The following is a 24,555-nucleotide window of genomic DNA, read 5'->3' on the forward strand; positions in this document are numbered from 1 at the left end:
GTGTTTGGTGTTGATGCTAGTTTCAAGATTAACGAAATTATTTACGACCTCAAAGTTATGACAGTCAACAGTGACGTGTGAGCCAAGTCGCTAATGCGATGAATGTTTGTTTGATGACAGGAGATATTTCGCCTTGTCCTTGTTCACAATCAGACCCTTCCTCTTAGCTTCCTTATCCAGTCTGAAGAAAGAATCGGCGTACGCCAGCAGGTGTATACTCTCAACGGGTTTTTCTATAGGGACGCTACAAAAGTAGACTGATAGGGACAGCAAACGACGCCATGTTTTTTTCCGCTCATTTTAAATAAAGAATTTTATTAATATCCCAAACCGTTTTTGTTTTATTTGAAAAAACTTCTGTAGCGCTCTTATTGAAGATAGCACCTTCTCTTCAGCTATCTAGCTCGTATTATTTTCGAATGGCTTCTTCCCGATACTGACGGAGCTTTTGGTGTTCCTTAACGCCAGCTTACGAAGTTATATTAGCTTTGCAGGGATACTAAGTACAGACAAAGCGGCATAGAGGTAGTTCCTTTTCGTGCTGTCGAAGGCGGCTTTCCTTTCACGGGTCTTTTCGAAGATTTAATTTAGCGCATTGTGAACATCTGGTCGATAGTAGGTTTTTTCGGACTAAGCCCACACTGATAAGGTCCAATCAGTTTGTTGATGGTAGGCCTCCGTCTTTCACACACTACGTTCGATAAGAATTTATATGCGGTATTAATGAGGCTTATCCCAAGGTAATTGGCGCAGATTTTTTGGTACCCTTTTTGTGGATTGTGCCGAACGCACTTAGGTTCCAATTTTTTATCCGACCATACCGTGCAAACAAGTTACTGCATGCACAGTTATCAGTTCTTCGCCGTCGTATATAAATAGCTCGGTCGGTAATCCATCGGCCCCTGCCGCTTTGTTTTTCTTCAGACATGTAAATGCTATTCGAAACTCATCATAGTCGGGCAATGGAACATCTATTCCATCGCCATCTAAGGAAATCGCGCTCGCCATGTCCAGATGTTACACTTTCACTGCCGCTCAGCAGGCTGGAGAAATATTCCCTTCATAAAATCAGTATGCTCTGAACATCAGCCACTAGATCACTACTTGGGGTCCTACAAGAGTAATTCCCGGTATTTGGTCTCTTGGCCAGCTTTTCAATCTCTTCATACGCACGCATTTCGGCTTCTTTATTTTTTGTTTGTATATGAGTCTCGCTTTCCTCTTCAACTCTCGGTCTATCTGACCTCGCTCGTGTTATGGTCGATCGCAACATTGTGAGGTAGGCTGTCCGCTTTTTCCAAGTACTCTCAGAGAGCAGGAGTGCAAGTCGAGTAGAAAACTTTTTCGCTGTCGGTTGTGATAGTAGCTTATCGACGTCGTACCTTCCCTGTGTTTGTTGACGGGCTTGCTTTGCTGTACAGAGGCGAGCGCGTATCTTCGCTACAGCAAGAGGTCCTCGAAGTATACGCACAGGACACTGTATACATGTCAACCATCTATCACAACATGATCGTCTGGTTTCCAACTTTTCGATCCCAAGACACCCAAGTAGCTTAATGTATATTCTTGTGCTGGAATCTGGAACTACAGAGAATTATATTTCGGGCTCCTGCGAAGTCGATCATCCTCAACCCATTTGGAGAGATTTCGCCACGGAGGCTGAATTTTCCGACGGTTTTACCAAAGATACTTTCTTTGCCCTTGCCGTTAAAATTACCAAGCACAAATTTTACATCGTGGAGGGGGCAGTTGTTATAAGCGTGCTCCAGCCGCTCATAAAACGCATCTCTAGTCATATCGTCCTTCTCTTTCCTCAGTGTGTGGCCGCAAATCAACGTTATGACGAACATTTTTTCTCTGATGCGGATTGTGGATCAACGCCCATCCACCGGATCGATTGCCAGTACTCGACGACGTAATCTTTCTTTCACCACGAATCACACACCGAATTTGCGCTTCTTTATCTGACCACTGTGGTAAATGTCACAAAGGCCTACTCGTCACCGTCCTTGTCCCGTCAATCGCATTTCTTGGACGACGGTGATGCCAGCCTTTACTTGTACGAGGACATCAACAGCTGAGCATCGGCACCTTCGCAATTTAGGGACCGGACATTCCAGGTTTCTTTATTTATTGGATCTGATTATTGTTTTAAAATCCTAACAATAAGTTATAGAATCTTAAATGTGTTTAAAAACTAGACAAGCTCAAGTAAGTAATTGAGTTGTTTTGGTGATTTGTTGCTCTTTACTACGCAGGCATATCTCTTCTTAAGGCTTCTTTTAAGGCATGTCTCAGGAACGTACCAAAGCATTAGCCAAGGGGTTTGGGTGACCTCGGAGATTAGAAATATATTTCATTCTGCTGTCCTCTATTTCTTTCTTTACCATAGGAATACCAAGATCTTTATGGATATTTTCAATTCGCATGTACCATGGTGAACCCGTGATTGTTCTAAACATTTTTGATTGGAACCTTTGTATTATATCAATATTAGATTACAAGATAAGTTACTTCATTCGCTTGGGATACTAAAATATTATTCATTTTTACTGCTGGGCATATTTTTGGTCTTTGGGGAAATGTAACATGCTTACACTTTTGTTCATTCACATTTATACGCCAATTGGCTATCCATTCTTCGACAGAACTTAAATGCTCGGCTAATATTCTTGATGCTATTATGTGGCATTACGGCTCACTAAAGCTGTATCATCCGCAAAAGTTGATGTCAATACATTATTAGCTCTTGGAAGATCTGCTATATATACATATGATGTATAGAGTTAGGCCTAAAACACTACCCTGTGGTACACCAGCCCTTACCTGTCGTTCATCAGATATGTTCTCCCACTTTTACCATAAATTGTCTATTATTTAAATAAGACTACAATGTTTTATGCAATTCTAAAGGTAGTAATTTTATTTACTTGCCCTATTGTGTCATGTTTTGCACAAAACCTGAATTGGTGAGTTGGTATCATATTATTTTGGAGGAAAGGAGACTTCTTTGATAGTAACACCTTTTCAAATATTTTAGAAAGACAGAGTAGAAAACTGATTGGTCTGTATGAAGATCAAGTTAGTCTGCGACTTTTTCCATGAATTTAGATAGTATCCGAAACTCAGAATTGCATTCAAAAGCAAAGAGAGCACCTCTACAGCAAAATTTGGTAACTCAATTAGCATATTTGAAGTAATATTATCATGTCCCAGTGACTTTTTTTGGTTAAGTTTTTTTATGATTCTAATAACTTCAGAAGGTGAAGTCTTAAACGACTCGAGTGACTCGTTAGCTGTGTTGGGTAAGCTGAAAAGCTTAAAGTTGTTCTTTGGGAAATAAGGTTAAAATACATTTTCTATATCATTTGCGAAATAATTAGCCTTTTCCTCGTCACTTCGAGCACAATTTCTACCCAAGTCTCGTATAGACATGTTGGAGTCAATTGGTGGTTTCATGGACTTTTGGGCTTTCCAAACGGAATTTCATTTGCTTTAATTTCAACACAGCTTCTTTATAATTATATATTTCAGTGTCGAATTCTTCCTTGCGTTTAAACGCTTTTTTTAATTTACGTGTAGCAGATTTCAATTGAAGCAGAGCGGAAGGGCAATGATTTATCTGTCATTCTAGTCTTGCACGCCTTTTTTCATTTACAAGCTTTTCTATTTCACGTTTGCTGTGGTCGTCATCAAAAGTGGGGTCTTTCATTCTGAGGTGTTGTTTCTTTTTAATTGGGAGTGGTTTCAAACTAACGGGTCCGAAATCCAGCGCACAACCTCGCTAGTCAAGCAGTACAAAGCGTTTTACACATTTATTTATATAACGATCCACTTGTTTCAAGACAGACGCCCTCTCGCAGCCGCACTTCTGGTGAGTAGACGCTGCAATTACACTTCAGCGAATCCTTTAATCGAATTTGTCGGAGTGACTCCGCTGAAGCTTCCTTTCTTTTAGCCGAGACCCCAAGCTCCACACGGGTTTGCTACCACATCTTACACAAGAGTTACTCACGTTTCCAGAATGCGCGGCAAGGGCGCAAGAGTAGGAATTTGGGTATAGCACTACGAATGTAACTGCTTACCCAGAAGTATGACTATACCCCATTACACCGATGCTTAGTAAAACAAAATATTTCTGATAAAACAAAGCGTGTCTTAAAATTAAATAAAACTAGTAGAATTCACAGTTTCTCAGTTAACTTCCAACCAAAAATGCACGACAAATGTAAAAAGAAGCTCGACCAAGTATAAATGGAAGCGAAAATCGTCAAAATATGTATATGCTTGTATATACATCCTCTACCAATAAGGATGAGGTGGCGGCTATGTTTGTTTACGGATTTGTCTACAATTTTGTCAGTGTGTTCAGTAAGGTTTGTCATTCGATCATGTCACTTTTCACTTTGGCGGAACGCTTGGAACAATTCCAAGATTATTACGCAAATTCATGTTCTCCGGTGGATACTGTAAGAGAAAAATCATCTTCTCAGATGAGGAGCATTTCTGACTTATAAGCTTCGTCAACAAAAATGATTGCGCTATTGGGGTGAGTCAAATCCTTATTTATTTCGAAAAGTGGCAGGAAATACCAGTACCATCGTACAGCGAGCGCTGTAAAACGATGTTGAACAAATTTCTCGGAATTTGATGGAATCGACACGGATGATCGCTATTTTCCAACAAGACGCCCAAGGTTTGACGTATACATTGCGTGCAAAGTTTGTCGACTCGTCTTTATGTCACACCGCACTTATTTTTTGTAAAATTTAATTTGGAAAAGTTTTCTCAAGGCGTACTATTTATGAAAATCTTACGCCTCTAATCTAATTTAAATTCGTTCTTCTAATGTGAACCGTTCATCATTGAGAAGGCAATAAATAAGTGGGAAAATTCGAATTTTTAAGTTAATATAATATTCGGAGAGCAGATCTGCTTAACTGTAAAACGAGAAATAAACGCTTAACTTTGAGAATAATCTAAAGAACTCAATTCTTCATGCCACTTGTAATTTAAGAATCAATTTTCGCAAAGTTTAACTTTGCTGAAACGTGACGCGATTCGGTGAAAGTAACGAACTTCAACTGGGCTCAAGTACAAGTATCCATCGTTTATACAATTTCTTTTTAACAAATAAAAAAATTTGATAACAACAGCATTTCAATTTCTCTCAAAAACTTCTTGAAGTATACAACTTTTTTTTCTGGTGACTGCAAACCAAATACCGTAAGGGGAATAATTCAAGCGATTCAAAATAAAAATCAAATGACCCAGTTACCAAAAAACCGGCTGCCACCATACTCAACGCAATAAATCGCATCTCCACTCGATATTTGTTTGTTCAAAACATTAAGAAGCTGAACTTCTAGGAAGCTGACGAGCGAACGCACACCACAAACACGGCAGACGCGCATTCAAATTTCACCCAAACGAACTGCGGCGGCTTACACACACGCAACGAGAAAGCGGAGAAACAAACAGTAGCAGCCGCAACCACAGCTGGAACTGTGCGATAAGAACACCGACGAGCGATACCGAAGATACCAGAAAACAAAAACACACAAGCTTGAACAAACCAGTCAATAAGAAGAAGACGACACTAAAAGAATTCCCAGTTAAACACCTTTTTTTATTTTGTATTTCACCTCTCTCTTACAAGCTCACGTATCTTTAAGTTACTTAAGCAGCCCGCGGCTTGCTAGCAAGCGCAGTTGTATAGCGCCTGCGCTTACGTAAAGTTAGCTGTTGCACGAGTGCTTTCCTACACGCCAGAAACTCGCATCACTCATTCGAAATCGCGTTCCAAGACAAAAATATGCAGTTTTACAAATTCACTTTTATTTCGGGTAAGTTTCTTGCGCTTCCTAAATAGCTATACCGTTAGCTAAATTTGCATGCTTTCAGTGCTCATTGTCTTGCTCGCCATCGCCAGCGCAGAGGCCAAAAAACACAAAAAACACAGATCCTCGTACAGTGGCGCAGCTTCAAGTAAGACCAAAACCAAAACCAAATGGTCCACCTCCACCGACTTGGGACACAATAGCGCACAGCTTGCCACCGAGGAACACGGCTACTATGTGAAACGCACCTTCCTACCAATGAACGCTACGGCAGCACCACGAAGTCCACCCTACCTGGGCATACCGATTGCTTGGTTTGCCTGTGAAGGTGCCTCTTGCACCAAAGCCAATACAGCGGCCATAAGTGGTAGCGCTGCGGTGCTGCAAGAGGGTTTCCTCTGCGACGATGATTGTGTAGAGCCATACGAACCGATCTGCGGTAAAACGCCTAGTGAACTGGCTGTGTTCTACAATAAATGCAAGTTAAATGTGGCCAAGTGTCGTACGCATGGATTGTGGTTGGACGTGGGCTATGAGGAGTGCCAGAAGACGCACCCCAAAGAGGTGGCATATGCTGAGCGCAAATTCAAAACATCACCATTTTTCAAAGACACCAAAACCACCACAGTGCAGAAGAAAAAAGAGGAAGATAACTCATCTTCTGAGGAGGACGATGCTGTATTAGACGTAGCATTGCAGACATTGGACAAAATAGGCCATCAAATTGCTGCCGCCGAGGCGGAAGCTTTGGACGAGGCCGCCACCGCCAGTACGATAGTGAAAAGTGAAGTGCAAGCGCCCATCGCGAAACCAGTTCAGGCGGATCGTATGCAGGAAAACGCCGCGATCGTTAAACCCGTGAAGGAAATCAGCACAACTGCAAAACCTATTAAAGCGAGCGTTGCACAAGCAGTAGTGGAGAATAATGTAAACAAACCAGTTAAGAGCGCTCACTTGAAGCCAACAGTTGGTGTTGCTGCACCCGTGGCTGGCAGTAACGCTGCCACAGTAATTGTTAAGAAATAATTATGCGCAGGCATAGTTATGTGATATTCCTTTTTCGATATTTTTAGAACATTATATTATACACTACAAATGTACTTATGCCTACATATATTAGCGAATAAATATTTATTACTTTGAAGTTGACGAAGCAACAAGTTGTATAGAGCTTAATTTCTATGCAATAAAGGTGCTTGGAGGGAACACAATTACTTAGCTATTTTATTAAGGTTGTTTTTCGAAGAGAGAGTAGTAAATATCTTAAAGATTCTCGAAACAATGAAAAAATAAAATCATCTGTAACCATCTTCCACTAACATTTGAGCGAAATGTGGCCAATGAAAGCACGGCCATCAATCAAACCTCAGGTGTACTCTAGAAAATCCAGTTAAAATACAAAATGTGTGATTTTAGGAGTTGTTTTTTGTGAAATCATCATCAGGCACTGTGTGCTATCAAACTTTTTTGCGTAAATGGATAAATCATATCGCCAACGAACTGATTTTCAAGATGATTGTAGCACTTAAAAGTCGAGAAAAGGTCAGATGAATAATGGCTTCAAAGGCGCTTTACATAACATGAAAAAGAATTGATTTTTTATAATTACTTATACATAGGTTAATATAATAAATCATGGTCCGAATATACATCCGGATAAGTCACATCAATCATTTGGCAAGTGGATACATTCTCCCCTAAATTAAATAAAAAAATAGAAAGAAACAATAAGCTCCACTCAAATGATAAATGATTCCTTTGGAACCAGTATCGGCACAAAGGATATTTACTGTTAAAGCCTTAAAGTCCTAAAAATAATTTAAATTAGTAGAGTAACCAGAGAAATCTTGTTCACGAGGCTATCAAAATAAATAAACAACTTGAAATCAGAGCAGGTTGCTTACTATTTTAAAAAATGTATGTATAAGTAAACTCAAATATTTATTCTTCTTTATTGATGTAGACATCGCTTACGCGGTTATAGGCGGGTTTACAACTGCGCGCCAGTCATTCTTTCTCTTTGCTGTTTGTAGCCAATTGGAGATTTCAAGTGTAGACAGGTTCTTCTCCACCTTATATTTACAACGGCCACTTCCTTCCATCTGCTTCTCCCGGCGGGCACTGCGTCCAATACTCTGAGAGCTGAAATATTTTGATTCATTCGGATCTAGCCAGCGGAGCCACTGTCTTTTAATTCGTTGAATGTGTCAATGTCATCGTATAACACGTACAGCTTATCGTTCCATCGACTGCGGTATTCACCGTTGCCAATGCTCAAAGAACAATAAATCTTTCGCAGAACCTTTCTTTCCAAACCTCGTAACGTCGACTCATCAGATGTAGTCATCGTCCAAGCGTCTGCACCATTTAGCAGAACGATAATAATGAGTGATATATAAAGTTCAGTCTTTGTTCGTCGAGAGAGGACTTTATTTCTCAATTGCCTACTCAGTCCGAAGTAACACCTGTTGACAAGAGTTATTTTTGTGTTGAATTTCGATGCTGACATTGTTGTTGCTACTGCTACTGCTACTACTGGTTCCAAGATAGATGAAATTATCTACAACTTCGAAGTTATGTCTCTCAACAGTGACGTGGAAGCCAAATCGCGAGTGCGACGACTGTTTGTTTGATCACAGGCGATATTTCGTCTTGCCTTGAACTTAAGGGGTGGTGGTAAAAATTTTTTAAAATATCGAAAAAAAAGTTTTTCCTGTTTTGATTACTTTAAACCCGTAATAATAATGTAGAAACCTTCCTTTGACTCAGATGTTAACTCAAAGTTTTTAAAAATGAGATCCGCCGCAAGGTGTCGTGCGCTCGAATCGCACAGCTGGCGATGTTTAAACGCGTTTTTCTCGAAACAGTGTTTTTTGAACTGGTACTCACGTCTAATTTTTTTTGGAATTTTCAGAAAAGACTTGGCACAATTAGTAAAAAAAAACAGACGAAAAAACAATTAAAAGTTGCACAGTTTGTTTATTTATCAATGAATTGTTTCAAAAGGCCATCCAAAATGTATCCCGTTCGTTTCAGATCATCTACAATGGAGAAATCGCGGGCACCACTTTTAAAGATGGCGTCTTCCGGTCACCCGTATCTCCACCGGATATCAAGAAAAATTGAGAAAAAGTTTTTTCTCTGTACATGACTATATTCTATGAAAAACGTGAACTCTCAAATAAAAATTATTGAAAAAAGGTTTACTATACTACCTCTTTAATTAAACTAAATTATTACTTTGCCATAAAATATGGGACATAATTATTCTCGATCTAAAATGTTATAAAATCTGACATTTACTTGATTTCAATAATATTTCATATATTTAAAAAAAACGACTTCGAGAAATAGTTGTCTTTTTTTTAAGTGAAAAAGTAAATATAGGAAAGTCTGGATTCCTTAGTTAACTTCCTAAGGAAAACTGGAATAAAAGGTTGCAGATATAATAAAATAATATAACACTTTCAATGTAGTTTATAAATATACATACATAGTATAAACTTATAGACGTATATCACCTGTTTTCTGTCTATTACTTTCGCTATGTCTTTGGTTACCTTCGAATCTGAGACATAATTGTATTGTATAATGTTGCATTAACAGTTTCTTTCATTTATTCCACATGTTTACTATCGAAATATATTTCATTGTTAAAACTTCTCTGACCTCATTAAAGAGCATTAAAGAGAGTTGGTATAGCTTAGTTTAAATTTATCATCGGTTGCTTTTCCTTTAGTTAATTGTTGGACAATAAACTCTTCGGTGACTGAGATAATTTTTTGTATAAAATACATAGAATTGAAGATTTAATGAAGTAATCAGTCCATCTAAATTCATTCCAGCAGAGTCTAATCTCTGTGGTTCTTTCTTCAACAGCGAAGAATATTAAAAACGAAAACTCTGCGTATAACAAGGAACTGAAAAAGACATTTAAGCAATTGTTGTTACCATGAATTCGCTTGCCACTTAAGTGGTCATATAGGTTTTGAGAAGTTTCTGAACGGCTACTGAAGTATATTTCATGGCAGAAAACACTTAAAAGTTTGACCCTGACAACCTTAAGACTTTCACTAGATATTTGATCGTATTTCCAAATCGATGCGTTCAGTAACTTTTTTGTGTCCGAATAAATCAGGAAAGACGTTGTCTGGCAAAAAAAATTCATTCTATTTTAGGCGATATTTAAACCAAAGGCTCTTATTTCTAGTTACCAAGTTAAATTTATGTCAATACATAGTATAAAACAAAGTCGCTTTTTCCGTCCCTTTGTATGCTTAAATCTTTAAAATTACGCAAAGGATTTTGATGCGGGTTTTTTAAATAGATAAAGTGATTGAAAAAGAAGGTTTATATATATATAATACATCCATTAAATAGTGGAGAAATACTGTTATTTTTGAGGTTTCTAATGTGATGTTGAAAACAATTACATTTTTCCGCTTACATTGCAAACGCAGGCTGAACCCTACGAGATTTAATAAAACAATGTACTAAGTATTGTACACATTGAAAAGGTCTACAGAAACTCTGCGATGGTATATACATATGTATCTATGTATATCTTATGGATATTCCACAATAAATTTTTTTTGTCATCTATTTTTTACGACAAATAATGGCTAATTTCCGAAGCGATTTTAACCAATACAGCATTCATACTTATTCAATTAAATACCTTAAATAGTTTGTTGATTTAATATAGGTCTGTATGGCTCTTTACTGTATATGATGTAAAGGAATATTTTCGAAGATATTACAGCTTTAAAAGTCGCTAGACGTAGCGTTTGCGGCGGTACAGAGCGGCCGGGGCGGGAAGCATGCCTATAAATAGCGCGTCGGAGCTCGCGGTTCTCCATATAACACTTTGAATTTAGCAGTGATCGGACGCGTTTATTATAGGAGCTCTCAAACGAGGAGTATTTAAACGGAACGGAAACGATATGAAGTATATGCGTACAATTTCAAACTGATCCTTCCCCAAAAATTATACAATTGCTAAATATTTGGAATAATAGAATAGAACTGCAACCAAATACGCAGTGCAATGGTTTATAACTGGCTCAGTTATCAGTCGATGAATGCCAGCCGACTTTTTAGTCTTTCCACGCTTGAGAACCGGTTCACCATGTGCAGTCCACTAGAATGACTGTCGATTTGACTCCAGTGTGAAATGTTAGAGCCATGTTTCTACTGTCACACACCCCGCAAAAATTCGGCTTTATTACGATTAAAGAGCACTCAGACACTTCTCGGAATTAGAAATTCGTTGTTTTGTTAAATTATAAACTTGCGAGGCACCCACTTTGCTCATAGCTTTTGCGGTGCCCATTTCGCTTCTTTCCAACTTAGCAAACCTCTTTTCAACCAGGGAAATCGGTGCACAGCCCAAATTCATCAGTATTTTTCTCCCAAAAACCAATGTGTTATTAACGCACGAAATGCTTTTTGATTCATTTTTTAGTAAACTAACACAAATTGCTTCACCAAAATATGCTATATCACCTTAGCTAATAGTTATAATCTAACTAATAGAAATCATGGAGATGGTATTAGTAGTACTATCTATGTATGAGCTACAGTACAACGTGTACGGGTCCTCTAGTTTGAGAATAAAAAAAAAAGTTGTATCTTATCTTTCAAAAAAATTAAAGATTTTTCCTCTTCATTTCGAAAAAAATGCAATCACAACTAAACGTCATTCTCTCTCTTGAATTCCGTATCTCTTCTCTATCTACATATATGTATGTATATACCATATAGTAAGTATGTATACATTTAGGTAACGGACAAAAATCTTTCAAAAGGTTTAACTTTCTTTTATTAATCTAGTAATTGTCGGCGCCTTTTTGGCTCCATTTCATTAATTTAAAAAGTAAAGTCAATAATAATAACTAATGAGCCACCGAAAGCAAAATCAAGACCCCAGGCTATACAGAAGTCAGTAGTGCTTAGTTCATTAACAGTTAAGTACCACACTACTTTCTTTCATTGAACATTCATTACCACTGCGCTGCGTCCGCCCACAATCCACTAGTGATCGACAAATAAACATATATAAAATTAGACATACGTTGGCACATACATATATAGGGTTTTCTTTTTAGTGAAATACAATTTCAACGCATTTTTAAACGAGAAAAAGTTCAGTTGGTTCGGCTGTCAAACCAGTTGCCAAAGTAAACACATAATTTGACATGTATTTTGATGTATACTTCATAATCAGAGAAAAATACCACATAAACTCTTATAATGGAGTCATTCAAAAATCATGAAAATTATTTCGAAAACTCGCGTTCTGTGCAATAAACTGTCAACACACAATTTTACCGTTACATTATCTTCCGCAATCAAGCCAATTTTCGGCATAACGATTACAGAAATCCAGACTCTCTTGGGAAAGTTAAAATCTGGGTTTTCTTATGAAATTAAAGCTCCATGTCTCACATAAAGCACCCTTTATATCAAAAAAATTTTCTATGCAAACAGTTAAGTTATATGAGTGATTGTGCGTTGCCGCTAAAGAGTGATTAAAACATGATGAGGCACTTTGATAGTTTTGATTGTCTCTCAAGAGTTGTATTAAAGTTCGCTTCACATACATATGTATGTATTTAACGAGCAACTCATTAAAATAATTTCTAACCCGAAGATGCTTGATACGTTGCGGCGCTCATTACGCGTTATTGATGCCACTTCTATGGCTGCGAGAATTTGAAGGGTCATGGCAAAGAATAAAATTAGCTGCGAGACAAATGGACTTGCAACCAATGTGGGTAAAGAAGTAGCCTAAAGTCTAAATATATATTTTTTTTGTTTACGGACATAGTTTTTTGGGTTCTTTGAAGTGCTTGCTAGTAGGAAGTGAACGCCGACAAGATAACGGTATAAAAGCATGCGCAAGGTCGACGCAGTGCTGCATTAACAGAATGGCTACACGAAAAATCACTACAGCAACACTATACTTCGGCTTGATGTGTGTTGGTAAGAAGAAAATGCATGCGGCACTACTTCTGCTTAGAATTCTTTGTAGCAAATGTTATGCTTTTTTAACTTCCTTGCAGTGCACGCAGCCGCTTTGGAGCCCACTTTGGTGAATAACACCACCACGAGCGCGCCTGAGAGAGCAAATGTCAGTACGAACACAACCACAACATCAACAGCAACACCGCTTAATATTGTAGACACCACAATTATAACTCCAAACGAAAGTCAGCTGGACAATAACGAGTATATGGCGAGACAAGCTGTTGAAGAAGGACGTGCGGTCACGCCGATTGACACCAAAGAGTTAGATGGACGTAGCGCCTACATAAACAATCAATATGTAGCCGACGAGGCACCACTGTCGTACAATGATACCTCTCCGCCACTCTATCAATTTCTGCAGGAGCAAATGGAGCAAATACTCGCCTCGAGTTTGCCTGGTGAGTATCGCTTGGAGAATAATGGCGCCAATAAAGAGAGTAGTGCAGTTGGCAAAGAGATGGCCACCAATGGTTATGGTGTGCCAGCGCTACAAAATACCGTAAGCAGTCCCGTATTCGCCTATGGCGGCACCAATTTTCAGGAAGAAGACGATGATTTGGTAGGAACCTATGGCAAGGGACCGGATGATAAATATTATCATGGCATAGCGCCTACCAAGCCAAGCACGCTGGAACTACCGAAACCGATAAAAGTACATAACATTATTACACGCCCCAAATTAACGCACACAGCGACAACAACTAGCACCACCACAACCACAGAGACACCGAAAGCACCGAGCTTGGGTGGCTATGGAGGCGGTCCGGTGTCACTCTCAGCGGTTGCCGCAGCGCAGCAGTACAAGCCACAAGTGTCCAACAATAACAATAATGGTTATGGCTCACAGCCTATGTCCAGCTATAAGCCACAAATCAAAGAAGAGTATTATTCGCCCAACCCGAGCAAGTACACTTATGTGCGTCAAAATAGCACAGTGCATATGCGCAAACGTCGTATCACATTTAAGACGGTGGCGTCTGCATCACAGATCATCTCCACGCCGATGGCAGATTTGATGTTCAAGTACTCGATTGGTGTGGCGAAGCCTTCGATGGCGGCCGGTGGCAACTCTTTGTACGAGCAGGATGATCAGCCCGTACATAATTCTCCTTCAAGCGGTTACAATGATAATCTGGATCTGCCGAAGCACACGTATAGCGGTAAAATATCACATAGCAGTCACAGAAAAAATTAAGTCGGTACAGCTTAGAGATATTCTTATATATGTATGTATATTATTTATTGTATGAAATAAAATTGTATAAACTATAACGAAAGATGCATGAATTATTCTCATTTTTTGATTTTTATTCTCTAACGCCATGTTTCGTCACAAACGCCACATTCGAAAACTACATTCATCGAACATTTTTAACTTATGGTAATATCGAAAGTTGACCTTATACCGAGACCTTCTACAGTAATATTGCTGTTGTTGTTGTAACGGCAGAAAACATTGCTGAAATAATTTCCAGGAATGATGCCAAGTTGAGGTTTTGGCCGAATAAAATCCGCATCCGTTCTGTTTACTTGGACCCAGCTGTCGTGGGAACGGTTCTACAGTACAATATTCCTCATCGCTTCTTTCTTTGGCCCAGCCGAAGCCCAACGATCTAAGCTAACTATCGAAACGAACATATGAAGGCGATCCTAAAAGTTGACCACCTACATATAGTATGTATATGATACCAGTTCCACAAGAAATATTAGGCGCAAGACCCACACCAGTGGAAGAAACAGTCAAAACATGTCTTGTAAGTAATAGTCTCTGTTTTCAGAATCACATGGTGTGATTAACATCAACTACTGAAGTAGGGTAAAATGATCACAAGACTCTGTGATGTGCAAAGCTCAATCATGACGACGCACTCTGGTCGATTTCATAAGCCAAAAATAAAAAGATAAAATTTGAAATTTAACACTGTTTGTATCGAAGCTATTTCTTAAAAAAACCAATAAAACTAACGGTAAATACACTATTGCTCTATACTATACGTACGCGCTACGAAAAGGGAGAGAAGTGAGACAATAGAAACACGCGGACTGTGCAGTAAAAATAGCTTAAAAACAAGAAAAAAAAACGTTTACTTCGGCTGCACCGAAGCTAATATCCTTCGTCCACACGCTATTGCCGTCTTGTTCGAATTCAATTTCAAAAGGCGCTAGATCCTGCTAGGGAATTAACTTCAAAATATTCCTGGTATTTCTTCCGTCGTCAGTCCACAAAATTTAGTACCTTACATCGTAAGGAGTCTGAGTCCGTATTGCTTGACTCAGCATATTGAATAACATCGGGAGTGTGAATTAAAATTTTGTGGACTGACGACGGAAGAAATACCAGCAATAAGGACGTTAAGATGTATCGACTCCATCATACACGAAAGAACTTACGGGTCGATACAAATCAGGACTTGCTAAACCGATTACTTTTGAGCTTAGATCCTTTCATCAGCAGTCAAAGAAAACTATCATGCAAAATTAAATCAACTTTATTAAAATCAGTTTTTGATTTAGTTAAATAATATTCAAAAAATTCCTTTATTCGTTTATCAACTGTTTCAATTTAATATAATTAATAAAAATTCATTACCATCGGGGGGTGACGGAGTGCGAAACGAGAGAGGGACATTTTAAAAAGCTTTGGCAAAAGTTTCACTTTTATATAGGCAGTGGAAGTATTTTTGGCCGCTGATTCCATACAAGATCGACCATTGTGCGACGGTACAGCAAGGCATTACATGATATTGATATCATCGGCCTCAACACCCGCGTCGTTAGTTCTGCTTTCTCCAGACTGGACAAGGAAGCAAAGCAAATGGGTCTGGCAGTGAACGGGGGCATGACGAAATATCTCCTGTCATCAAACAAACAGTCGTCGTACTCGCGACTTGGCTTTACGTCACACGTACGTCGGCTAGGTCATGTTGTCCGGATGGACGAAAACACTCCAGCTCTGAAAGTATTCGACGCAGTACCCGCCGGGGGAAGCAGAGGAAGAGAAAAACCTCCACTCCGTTGGAAGGACCAAGTGGAGAAGGGCCTGGCTTCGCTTGGAATATCCAATTGGCGCCACTTAGCGAAAAGAAGAAACGACTGACGAGCTGTTGTTAACTCGGCTACAATCGCGTAAGCGGTGTCTATGCCAGTAAAGAAGAAGAAGAAGTATATAAGTAGTTAATTCGGATAATGAGTAGTCAAGCTTTAAGTTGTTGGAGTTAGAAATAAAGATAAGTGTATAAGCATTAAATTTTGACTTTTATTTCACAATCCAGTAATCAACTTCAAGAGTGAGTTACAAGGTAGACGATTTATTGAGAAATCCGTAACAATTGCTGTCAGAGGTGGGTGCAGGAAGCCCAGTTGCAAAGCATATTGGGCAGAGCGGAGCAGTTAAAAGTGGGTGAGTGACTGCTGCGTCGACTATGGAAGAGCGAAGACGGCCAAAGCTCCCTTGTTTCGAAATTGATTGTTCCGAAAGTTCTCATCGAGTTGCATAACGGTCCAAGGTACATATATGTATATTAAAAACACGATTTATTTTCATCATGCATATACAAATGTTTATTAGTCACACCTACATGCATATTATTATATTTAAAGCTGCAATCGATAATTTTACAATATAAAAACAGTTCTTTTTAGTTACAGTTTGAGACAGATTTCCTTGTGTAAATAATTAAAAATATTTTTGTAACCTTTGTCTAAACGTTTCACGTTACATATCAGTTCTAGTAGTTGCATAATTAAATAAGATTGTAAAACACCAAACATTCAAAACTAATTAATACGATATGCAACCGCTTCGTTGGTACTCGATACTATATTAATACATACATACATACATATATGAAGGTGAATTTTAGCTGCTCAGCATGTGTGTGTATGCTTACAAAATTCGTTCTGGCTTACATTAGAGTTTAACAGCAGCCTTTACAAAGGTACCGTATATACAGCTAATTGAACAATTTTTATGTTTTGACAAAAGTCAGCAGATGTTAAAAAATCAGAAGTATCAAAAATCATCATGTCGATTCTTACTTAATACAAAGGCCAAAATTTTAACGCTATCAAAGGCATAGTCACACCGGTCACAATGCTGGAAATCAAATTGACACTGTGATTGTCTAATATGCGTAAACCGCTGATATGTCGCACACCCTTTCCAGGACATTCTACAATTTTGCCTTCCTTATCGACACCCGAGTACTGCATTGTAGCACCAAGCAATGAATCCAACAAAGAACCAAGAAGTCCAGCAACGCCACCAAATATTATAAGCGGCCACTGCGAAGGGCTCGCTTGTAGCGTGTGCGCTTCGACGGTATAACGCACCGTTATATAGTAGATGACTCCAACAAAAAGGCCACCAGCAAGGCTGGCCACTAGTCCTGGTATAGAAACGCCACCGTTAGTGCCGCGTGGCACACGGCGACGCGTTGTGATGAGGAATGGATCTTTTTTTGAAAGCACACTGCCGAGCTCACTAGCCCATGTATCGCCATTACAACAAGCGAAAGCGCCTGTCAAATATTTTTCTTTAACCGCTTTGACAGTGGAAATTTATTTTTTTTTACTTACTCATAACTGCAACGCCTAACCAGCTGGAGCGATACTCATTGGAAAAATCAATGGGACGCTCACAACTGCCGCAATCTATGAGATATAATAGCGCTAACTGTGTAGCCATGCCACCATTACACAACACCTGCACCCAGTTGCGTTGGCCTTCACCTGCGTATAGCAAATTTAAAATAATTCTGTGGAAACTAGTGGAGTCCAACACTCACCTTCTTTGAAGTCTTTTTCGAATTTTCGTTTCAAATGCGCACGAAATTTGGTTGCACGTGACGAAGTGAAGAAAAATGCCGCCAAGCTGGCGAAGAATGCATGGTTGGCGATGGATAAAATAAAGGAAAATATTATACCCAATGCAGCACCTGATTTATTAACGGATTTTCTGCGTAGCGCAATTGTCATAAGCGTAAGTGGCGCTAATGTTGAGAACAGCCAACGTGTTGGGGGTATGACGGGCGGTTCTATATTAGAAAATATAAAATTACAATTATTACACACACAAATATACCAAGGCAATGGGTGGTGAGCGACTTTTAGAATCATTTAAGAGTTAATTTACCTTCAAACTCATTTGAATGCCAAAATTTCGAAAAAGCCAAATTACCCAGCCACATAAATAACGATAATGGAATGGAAAGACTGCAAAATATCACCGGCAACCAGGCGTGGACGTCCATCCTGAACAAACAAAATTGAGTATTTCAGTTATTGAATATAGAATGCCGACGTACAAATGTTGGATAAGAGAAATTAACTTTCCTATATTTCTTTTTAAAAGCTTTCACTTACGTGCGGTGATAGATGCGAATGTTGATAGCAAAACAAAATAAAAGTAGCACACTCTTGTTTTATTTTCTTTAAAAAATCGAAATGAAATCAACCCTGTCTTTGCTGCAACACAACCCCCAAACTATTTGAGTAAATGTCAGAAGTAATAAAACAGAAAAACACGTTAAACAAATGAAAAGGTAGTCGGCCGGTAATATTTCTTAGCAACGAGAAACAATTATAGCTTCTAGAAAGTTTCTACAGAAAAAGATTGCTATTAAAACGTAAGTTTGGTGCAAAAGAAATAAAATCCAATACTAAAAATGGCTGATGGTGATAAGATTGAAGTACGCGATATTACTCGCATCGAACGTATTGGCGCGCATTCGCACATACGCGGTCTAGGTCTGGACGATGTGCTGGAAGCGCGAGCTGTGTCACAAGGCATGGTTGGCCAGAAAGATGCACGCCGTGCCGCTGGTGTTGTAGTACAAATGGTGCGTGAGGGAAAAATAGCTGGGCGTTGCATATTACTAGCGGGAGAACCGAGTACAGGTAAAACGGCGATTGCTGTTGGCATGGCACAGGCTTTGGGTACCGAAACGCCATTCACCAGCATGTCTGGTTCGGAGATATACTCGCTGGAGATGAGTAAAACCGAGGCACTATCACAGGCGCTACGCAAAAGTATTGGTGTACGCATCAAAGAGGAAACAGAAATTATTGAGGGTGAAGTTGTGGAGATACAAATTGATCGGCCGGCAACGGGTACTGGTCAAAAAATTGGAAAGGTATATCTAAATTCGGTTTCAATGAACTGCAAGATTTATTCGTTTGTTATATCTTATAGGTTACTTTAAAAACGACTGAAATGGAAACAAATTACGATTTAGGCAATAAGATCATAGAGTGCTTCATGAAAGAAAAAATACAAGCGGGCGATGTTATCACCATCGATAAAGCTTCCGGCAAAGTTACTAAGTTGGGTCGTAGTTTCACGCGTGCACGCGATTATGATGCCACCGGAGCACAGACACGTTTCGTGCAGTGTCCCGAAGGAGAATTACAGAAACGTAAGGAAGTTGTGCACACCGTCACTCTGCATGAAATCGATGTCATCAATAGTCGTACGCACGGCTTTCTCGCGCTATTCTCCGGCGACACTGGCGAAATAAAGCAAGAAATACGTGATCAGATCAATAATAAAGTGCTAGAATGGCGTGAAGAGGGCAAAGCGGAAATTAATCCCGGCGTACTTTTCATCGATGAAGTACATATGCTAGATATTGAATGTTTCTCCTATCTGAATCGTGCTTTGGAATCGGATATGGCACCGGTTGTCGTAATGGCCACTAATCGCGGCATTACACGCATACGCGGTACAAACTATCGCAGCCCGCATGGCATACCAATAGATTTATTGGATCGTATGATTATCATACGCACAGTGCCATATACCGAAAAAGAGATTAAAGAAATATTAAAAATACGTTGTGAAGAGGAAGATTGTCTAATGCATCCAGACGCTTTAACCATTCTGACACGCATTGCAACGGACACCAGCTTACGTTATGCGATACAATTGATTACAACAGCGAATTTAGTGTGCCGACGACGCAAAGCTACAGAGGTAACCACTGAAGATGTGAAGAAAGTGTACTCATTGTTTTTGGATGAGAATCGTTCCAGTCAAATTCTGAAGGAATATCAGGATGAATATATGTTTAATGAAATACAGGAAGTTAGCGATTGTGAAATTGAACCAAACCGTGAGGAGACTGGCGGTGGGGACGAGCAGCCTATGGAACATTAATCATACATTAGAGGGACGTAAGGGAGGACAATGTTCAGTTCAATTGCATACAAACCTTCATTTTACAGATACATATTTTGCACTTTAATTGAAACTGAAACCATGTTATTTTTAACGCTTTAATAATAAAAAATATATATACCTATGTATTATAATAGCGTGACAATAGTTACTCTTTAGTACAATAACAAAAGTAAGTACGTAAGGTAAAATAGTAGTGAATATATGTGAAAATATACAATTTCTTGTGTAATATGAACTTTCGCTTTTAAATTAAACAATTAAGTTAGTATAATAACTTGTGGTGGACATTGCACATATAAATTTGTATATAACTTTTTTTTACATATATTGCTTGGGTTGTGTATATATAATGAAGTAAATTTTTATAAAATACTTCACTTTGCCTCTGCTACGCTGCATCTATGCAGGATAATTGCATAATTATTCGGCGCTTATTTTTATATAAAACATTTTTTCATATGTATTAGAGTGTCCGATATGTTCAAAGTAGATTTTTGTTTTGCAAAGACCCTCTGAAGTTTCAGTTTTTGCCCTAACCAAACGATCCAACATAAGCAAGGTCGTACCCAAATTATTTAACTTTTCTCTTACATTTTATATGTGATTTTTTACCATTTGCTATTAATTCTTTTATCTCCAAAACATTAAACCTGCGACTAAAAATGATATTTCATGTTTTCATATGGTACACCACGTCGTATGAGCAACGAAGAAATCACTTGCAAAAAAAATAAACTTGGAACATAACGGACACCCTTACATATATATACGTACTTCAAATACATACTTCAATAGCTTTACAGCAAGAAAGATGTTTTACATATGAAAATTTGTTGCTATTTACAACACGATATATACAACAAAGTGTGCCTGAGCTTGACATAAATTAAAATTAACTACTGACTAGTAGGCTGTAGATTATGTAGCTGCAAAATTACTAAAGTACTCATGTTTGCGAAGGCCAAAGCCATTATCGCTTTAAGAAATATTAGGTTCAATGTAAAAATATAAAACTTTATGAAATGATAATTATGACTACGAAAGTGAAAAATTAGCTATGACTGCATTACAACTTCAAACTGTAGCACCAAACAGCTGTTTTTTGTTTTCTTTATTATTCTTTGATACACGATAATCAATTTGGGTGCGACAAACTCTTAAACGTTTATAAAAAATATGTCTTTAGTAAATTTCACTTTTTAACAGCCTTTTTACTTGCACAGCTAATACATCAGTGCTCTTAAAATATTAGTAGCTAAATATTTTTTACAATTTACTATTAATCAACGGTTGGCTTGAAAATGCCTAATTATTGTTAAGCACCTTTACTAATCTCGTTTGTCATGTGCGGCATCGTTAATAGTTGGCGAAAGTGTTGTTGCACGTCCGAAGGTTGAATCTTGTTCGCGTCGTTTTGCGGCACGTACATAATATTTGTAAGTTTGATAGAATATTGTCCAAACCAACACACCAATCAACACGAAATAATTGACGGCGCTATATGCCTTCATCCAACGAGAATAACCAAGCAATATGAAGGGTGTCATACACCAACCAATGACGAAGAGATCGTAAAGTTTTTGTATAAAGTACTTAAGTGCGGGGTAAACAAATGGAGGACTAACAATGTCAGCGTACATGTCAATATTAGTTTTCGCCCAGACGCTGGCAAACTAAGCAATTCAAAAAAGTTTGAGTGATGAGTTTTTTTTTTTTATTACAACAATACTTACTTGTTTCTCTATTGTCACGGTCATGTATTCATTAAAGAAAGCCATGTAGTAGCCACTGTGAAAGCCATGCCACACAGCCAAGAAACCCAAAGCCGCTGCATAACTAATCGTACGATTGTTAAGGAACTTCAGTCGCTTATAAACGTATTGACCGAGCCATTGATTGGTATTTATATTGAAAGAGTGTACGTAATGCTGCATTGTGTAGCCAGTCTCCAATATGATCAGATTAACATTAGAGCAACCGGACCAATCGTGTTTGCCATTTTCCTGCTTGCCCGCATAAGATATGCCTGTTCGAATGAAGAGTGATAACATAAATTTATAATTATAATTTTTACAATTACTTACCCAGAACTATGAGCGCACCCTCCGTCAGTAGCCAGCATGCAACATACTTGTAGATTGCAACTTTCGCCCATACGCCCAAATAGGCTAAACGCCAGAAGTATGACACCTTCGCATATTCATCAGATAGAATATAGGTGTTGGGGAAATAAACAGCACCAATTTGGCTAACAATTAAGTAAACAAATCCTACTGACATACGTTTGAGACCTGCCTCCAAGTTGCCATCGTGCTGATTGAATTCACCTTCGATGAAACGCTTATAACGCCGATACGGAAATTGTGGTCCAATTAGAAAAGAACATGGCAAATAAGCGAATGCAAATAATTCGAGTGGTGAAGGAAGCTCTGCAAGCGCACACTCCTTTTGTTCTTTAGAAAGTTTGTCTTGCTCTTTCAGCCCATCGGCTAAATCAAAACCAAAGCCGATTAAACGTAACACCAGCACACAATGCGGCATAGTCCAAAGTATGTCATATTCATCACTTTCCGTAAAATAGTAGCCAACAAGCAGATATGACATATGAAAAACGAAGTTTAAAATTTTAAATTCACGTGGACAGCCACGAAGTAAACGCGCCAGTACATAAGTTGTGGTGATTGCAATTAGTGAATGATATGTGTCAAAGCCAAAATTAAATAGGCATATCAGCAAACCGCAAATGACGAAATAAAGGTGATGCAGTTGTTTATTGGGTTGACCTACGACATGTTTGCGATATAGAACAGCAATTCCATACCCTGGAAGTGAAAATTTGTTTAAAAACTGGATAAATGATAATAAATTAATGTTTATCACTTACCTCCAAAAATTGAGAGCAACAAGCGGAGCGCGGCTTCATTTACGCCAAATGATTGCGCCAACTTCCCTATAAGACCAAGAGCTGGCACCGCGGCACCATCTAATGTCGACATATCTCAAGTTACAAATCACACTGCAATTACAAAATAAATTTATACAAAAATTCACACAACTTATTTGCTTGCATATATACATATGTACATATAAGAGTTTCATACATGAGCATAGCTCTTATCATTTATAAATATTATTATTTAAGTGGTCTGGAGCGTACAATAACAAGGGTAATTTCTAACATCGCAATAAAAGTAAATAAATTCATTAAATAAATGTCGCTTTATAACGGACACAAAACATGCAATCTATAACTTCATAAAAAGTAAATAAGTACATTATATGAATGTCACTAAAAAACAAAGATCAATATGACACATTAACATACTGACCCATTGGCGAGTAAAACCAGTTATAGTACGGGCTATCGTACTATGAACCTTAACTAAACCTTTTAGAGCATTTTGGCGGATACATAGCAAATGTATAATAATAATATAACCGCTAATATGCATGCAGATTAGCAGATTTAATTATAGTATGAGAAAAATAAAAACAAAGATTATACTTGTGATTGTGCGCAGCACAATGGCAAAACGCCAAGCGAAGTCACCTTAGAAAATTTATATTTGCGAATACAAAAAAAAATCGGCTGATTAAAAACAAGAGGATAAATACAATTACGATAATTAGGTAAAAATAATATTTTACATTGTATAATTAATTTAATTATTATGCTTAGCATATTTTTATACACACCTTTTTATTTATAAATGTTATTGATTATAGATTTATGTTAGTGCATCACGTAAAACCTACAAGGGCGCTAACAGAAAGAGATATACGAATGTTTCAGCGATAGGAAAGACACTAAACAAATAATATATTTAAAGACACATTTGCGGGGAGTAACTGATAGATTGACAAAAATAGATTTAAAAAATTCAAATGAGACTGCATACGTATTTATATGTATTTGAATATTATATATACATAGTTAACCTGCACATGATAACCTATTTTGTACGTTATAGCTATATACTTATGACTAACATTGCGTACGTTTTGGTGACAGTTGGCCATAATATTACATGGATAAATTTTCACTCTATATCAAATTTAAATTAGTATTTATTATATTGATTACGTCAATAGCCATGTAAATAAGAGCATTGCAGTTTTGTTTACCTTGACTTTGTTATGATTTTGCTCAGTGTTCTTCCACAAAGACGTTTCACAGTTGTTACCACTTAAGTAATGGCTAACAGAGTGCGTGATACCAATTGCGACTTATATTTGTTATGAAATTGATTATACTACTAACTTTTGTGTGAAACACTTTAACTATATTTTATCACGCACTTTTACACTACTCAGTATTGATTTTCAACATTTTAAAACTATTAATTTTGTTAACCTAAAAGATGTTTATAGAAATAGATATAAAAGAATACTGAAAAATATACAATGAATCCCATCAAATGCAAAAAACAACTGCTCATAAATATTCACAGCTGTTCGAATTTATTTATTTACTACATTGCGAATGGTCACTGCGCAGAGTTGCTA

General features: G+C 38.0%; 5 protein-coding genes across 5 annotated transcripts; 3 read left to right on the forward strand and 2 right to left on the reverse strand.

Annotated features, from left to right (window-relative positions):
* The first annotated feature begins 5,179 nt into the window (after positions 1-5,179).
* Positions 5,180-6,958, forward strand: LOC120777966. Its single transcript, XM_040109585.1, has 2 exons — positions 5,180-5,846; positions 5,905-6,958. Exons 1-2 carry the CDS (start codon positions 5,816-5,818, stop codon positions 6,864-6,866), a joined length of 993 nt encoding a protein of 330 aa, XP_039965519.1. The 5' UTR covers positions 5,180-5,815; the 3' UTR covers positions 6,867-6,958.
* Positions 6,959-12,739: 5,781 nt separating this feature from the next.
* Positions 12,740-14,064, forward strand: LOC120776468. The gene is made up of 2 exons (XM_040107137.1): positions 12,740-12,824; positions 12,905-14,064. Exons 1-2 carry the CDS (start codon positions 12,770-12,772, stop codon positions 14,062-14,064), a joined length of 1,215 nt encoding a protein of 404 aa, XP_039963071.1. The 5' UTR covers positions 12,740-12,769.
* A 2,369-nt stretch (positions 14,065-16,433) lies between these two features.
* LOC120778694 (transmembrane protein 19) lies at positions 16,434-18,209 on the reverse strand. Its single transcript, XM_040110649.1, has 5 exons — positions 18,176-18,209; positions 18,004-18,122; positions 17,657-17,905; positions 17,448-17,600; positions 16,434-17,389 (listed from the first exon to the last, which is right to left on the reverse strand). The coding sequence occupies exons 2-5, from the start codon at positions 18,119-18,121 to the stop codon at positions 16,908-16,910; spliced, it is 1,002 nt and encodes a 333-aa protein (XP_039966583.1). The 5' UTR covers position 18,122; positions 18,176-18,209; the 3' UTR covers positions 16,434-16,907.
* Positions 18,210-18,386: 177 nt separating this feature from the next.
* LOC120776803 (ruvB-like helicase 2) lies at positions 18,387-20,180 on the forward strand. Its single transcript, XM_040107797.1, has 2 exons — positions 18,387-19,003; positions 19,063-20,180. Exons 1-2 carry the CDS (start codon positions 18,536-18,538, stop codon positions 20,023-20,025), a joined length of 1,431 nt encoding a protein of 476 aa, XP_039963731.1. The 5' UTR covers positions 18,387-18,535; the 3' UTR covers positions 20,026-20,180.
* Positions 20,181-20,657: 477 nt separating this feature from the next.
* Positions 20,658-24,460, reverse strand: LOC120776802 (lysophospholipid acyltransferase 5). The gene is made up of 5 exons (XM_040107796.1): positions 24,175-24,460; positions 22,934-23,065; positions 22,134-22,871; positions 21,783-22,075; positions 20,658-21,722 (listed from the first exon to the last, which is right to left on the reverse strand). The coding sequence occupies exons 2-5, from the start codon at positions 23,043-23,045 to the stop codon at positions 21,378-21,380; spliced, it is 1,488 nt and encodes a 495-aa protein (XP_039963730.1). The 5' UTR covers positions 23,046-23,065; positions 24,175-24,460; the 3' UTR covers positions 20,658-21,377.
* Positions 24,461-24,555: the final 95 nt, after the last annotated feature.

The sequence above is a fragment of the Bactrocera tryoni genome, chromosome 5, assembly GCF_016617805.1.
Source record: "Bactrocera tryoni isolate S06 chromosome 5, CSIRO_BtryS06_freeze2, whole genome shotgun sequence".
NCBI classification, from domain to species: domain Eukaryota; kingdom Metazoa; phylum Arthropoda; class Insecta; order Diptera; family Tephritidae; genus Bactrocera; species Bactrocera tryoni.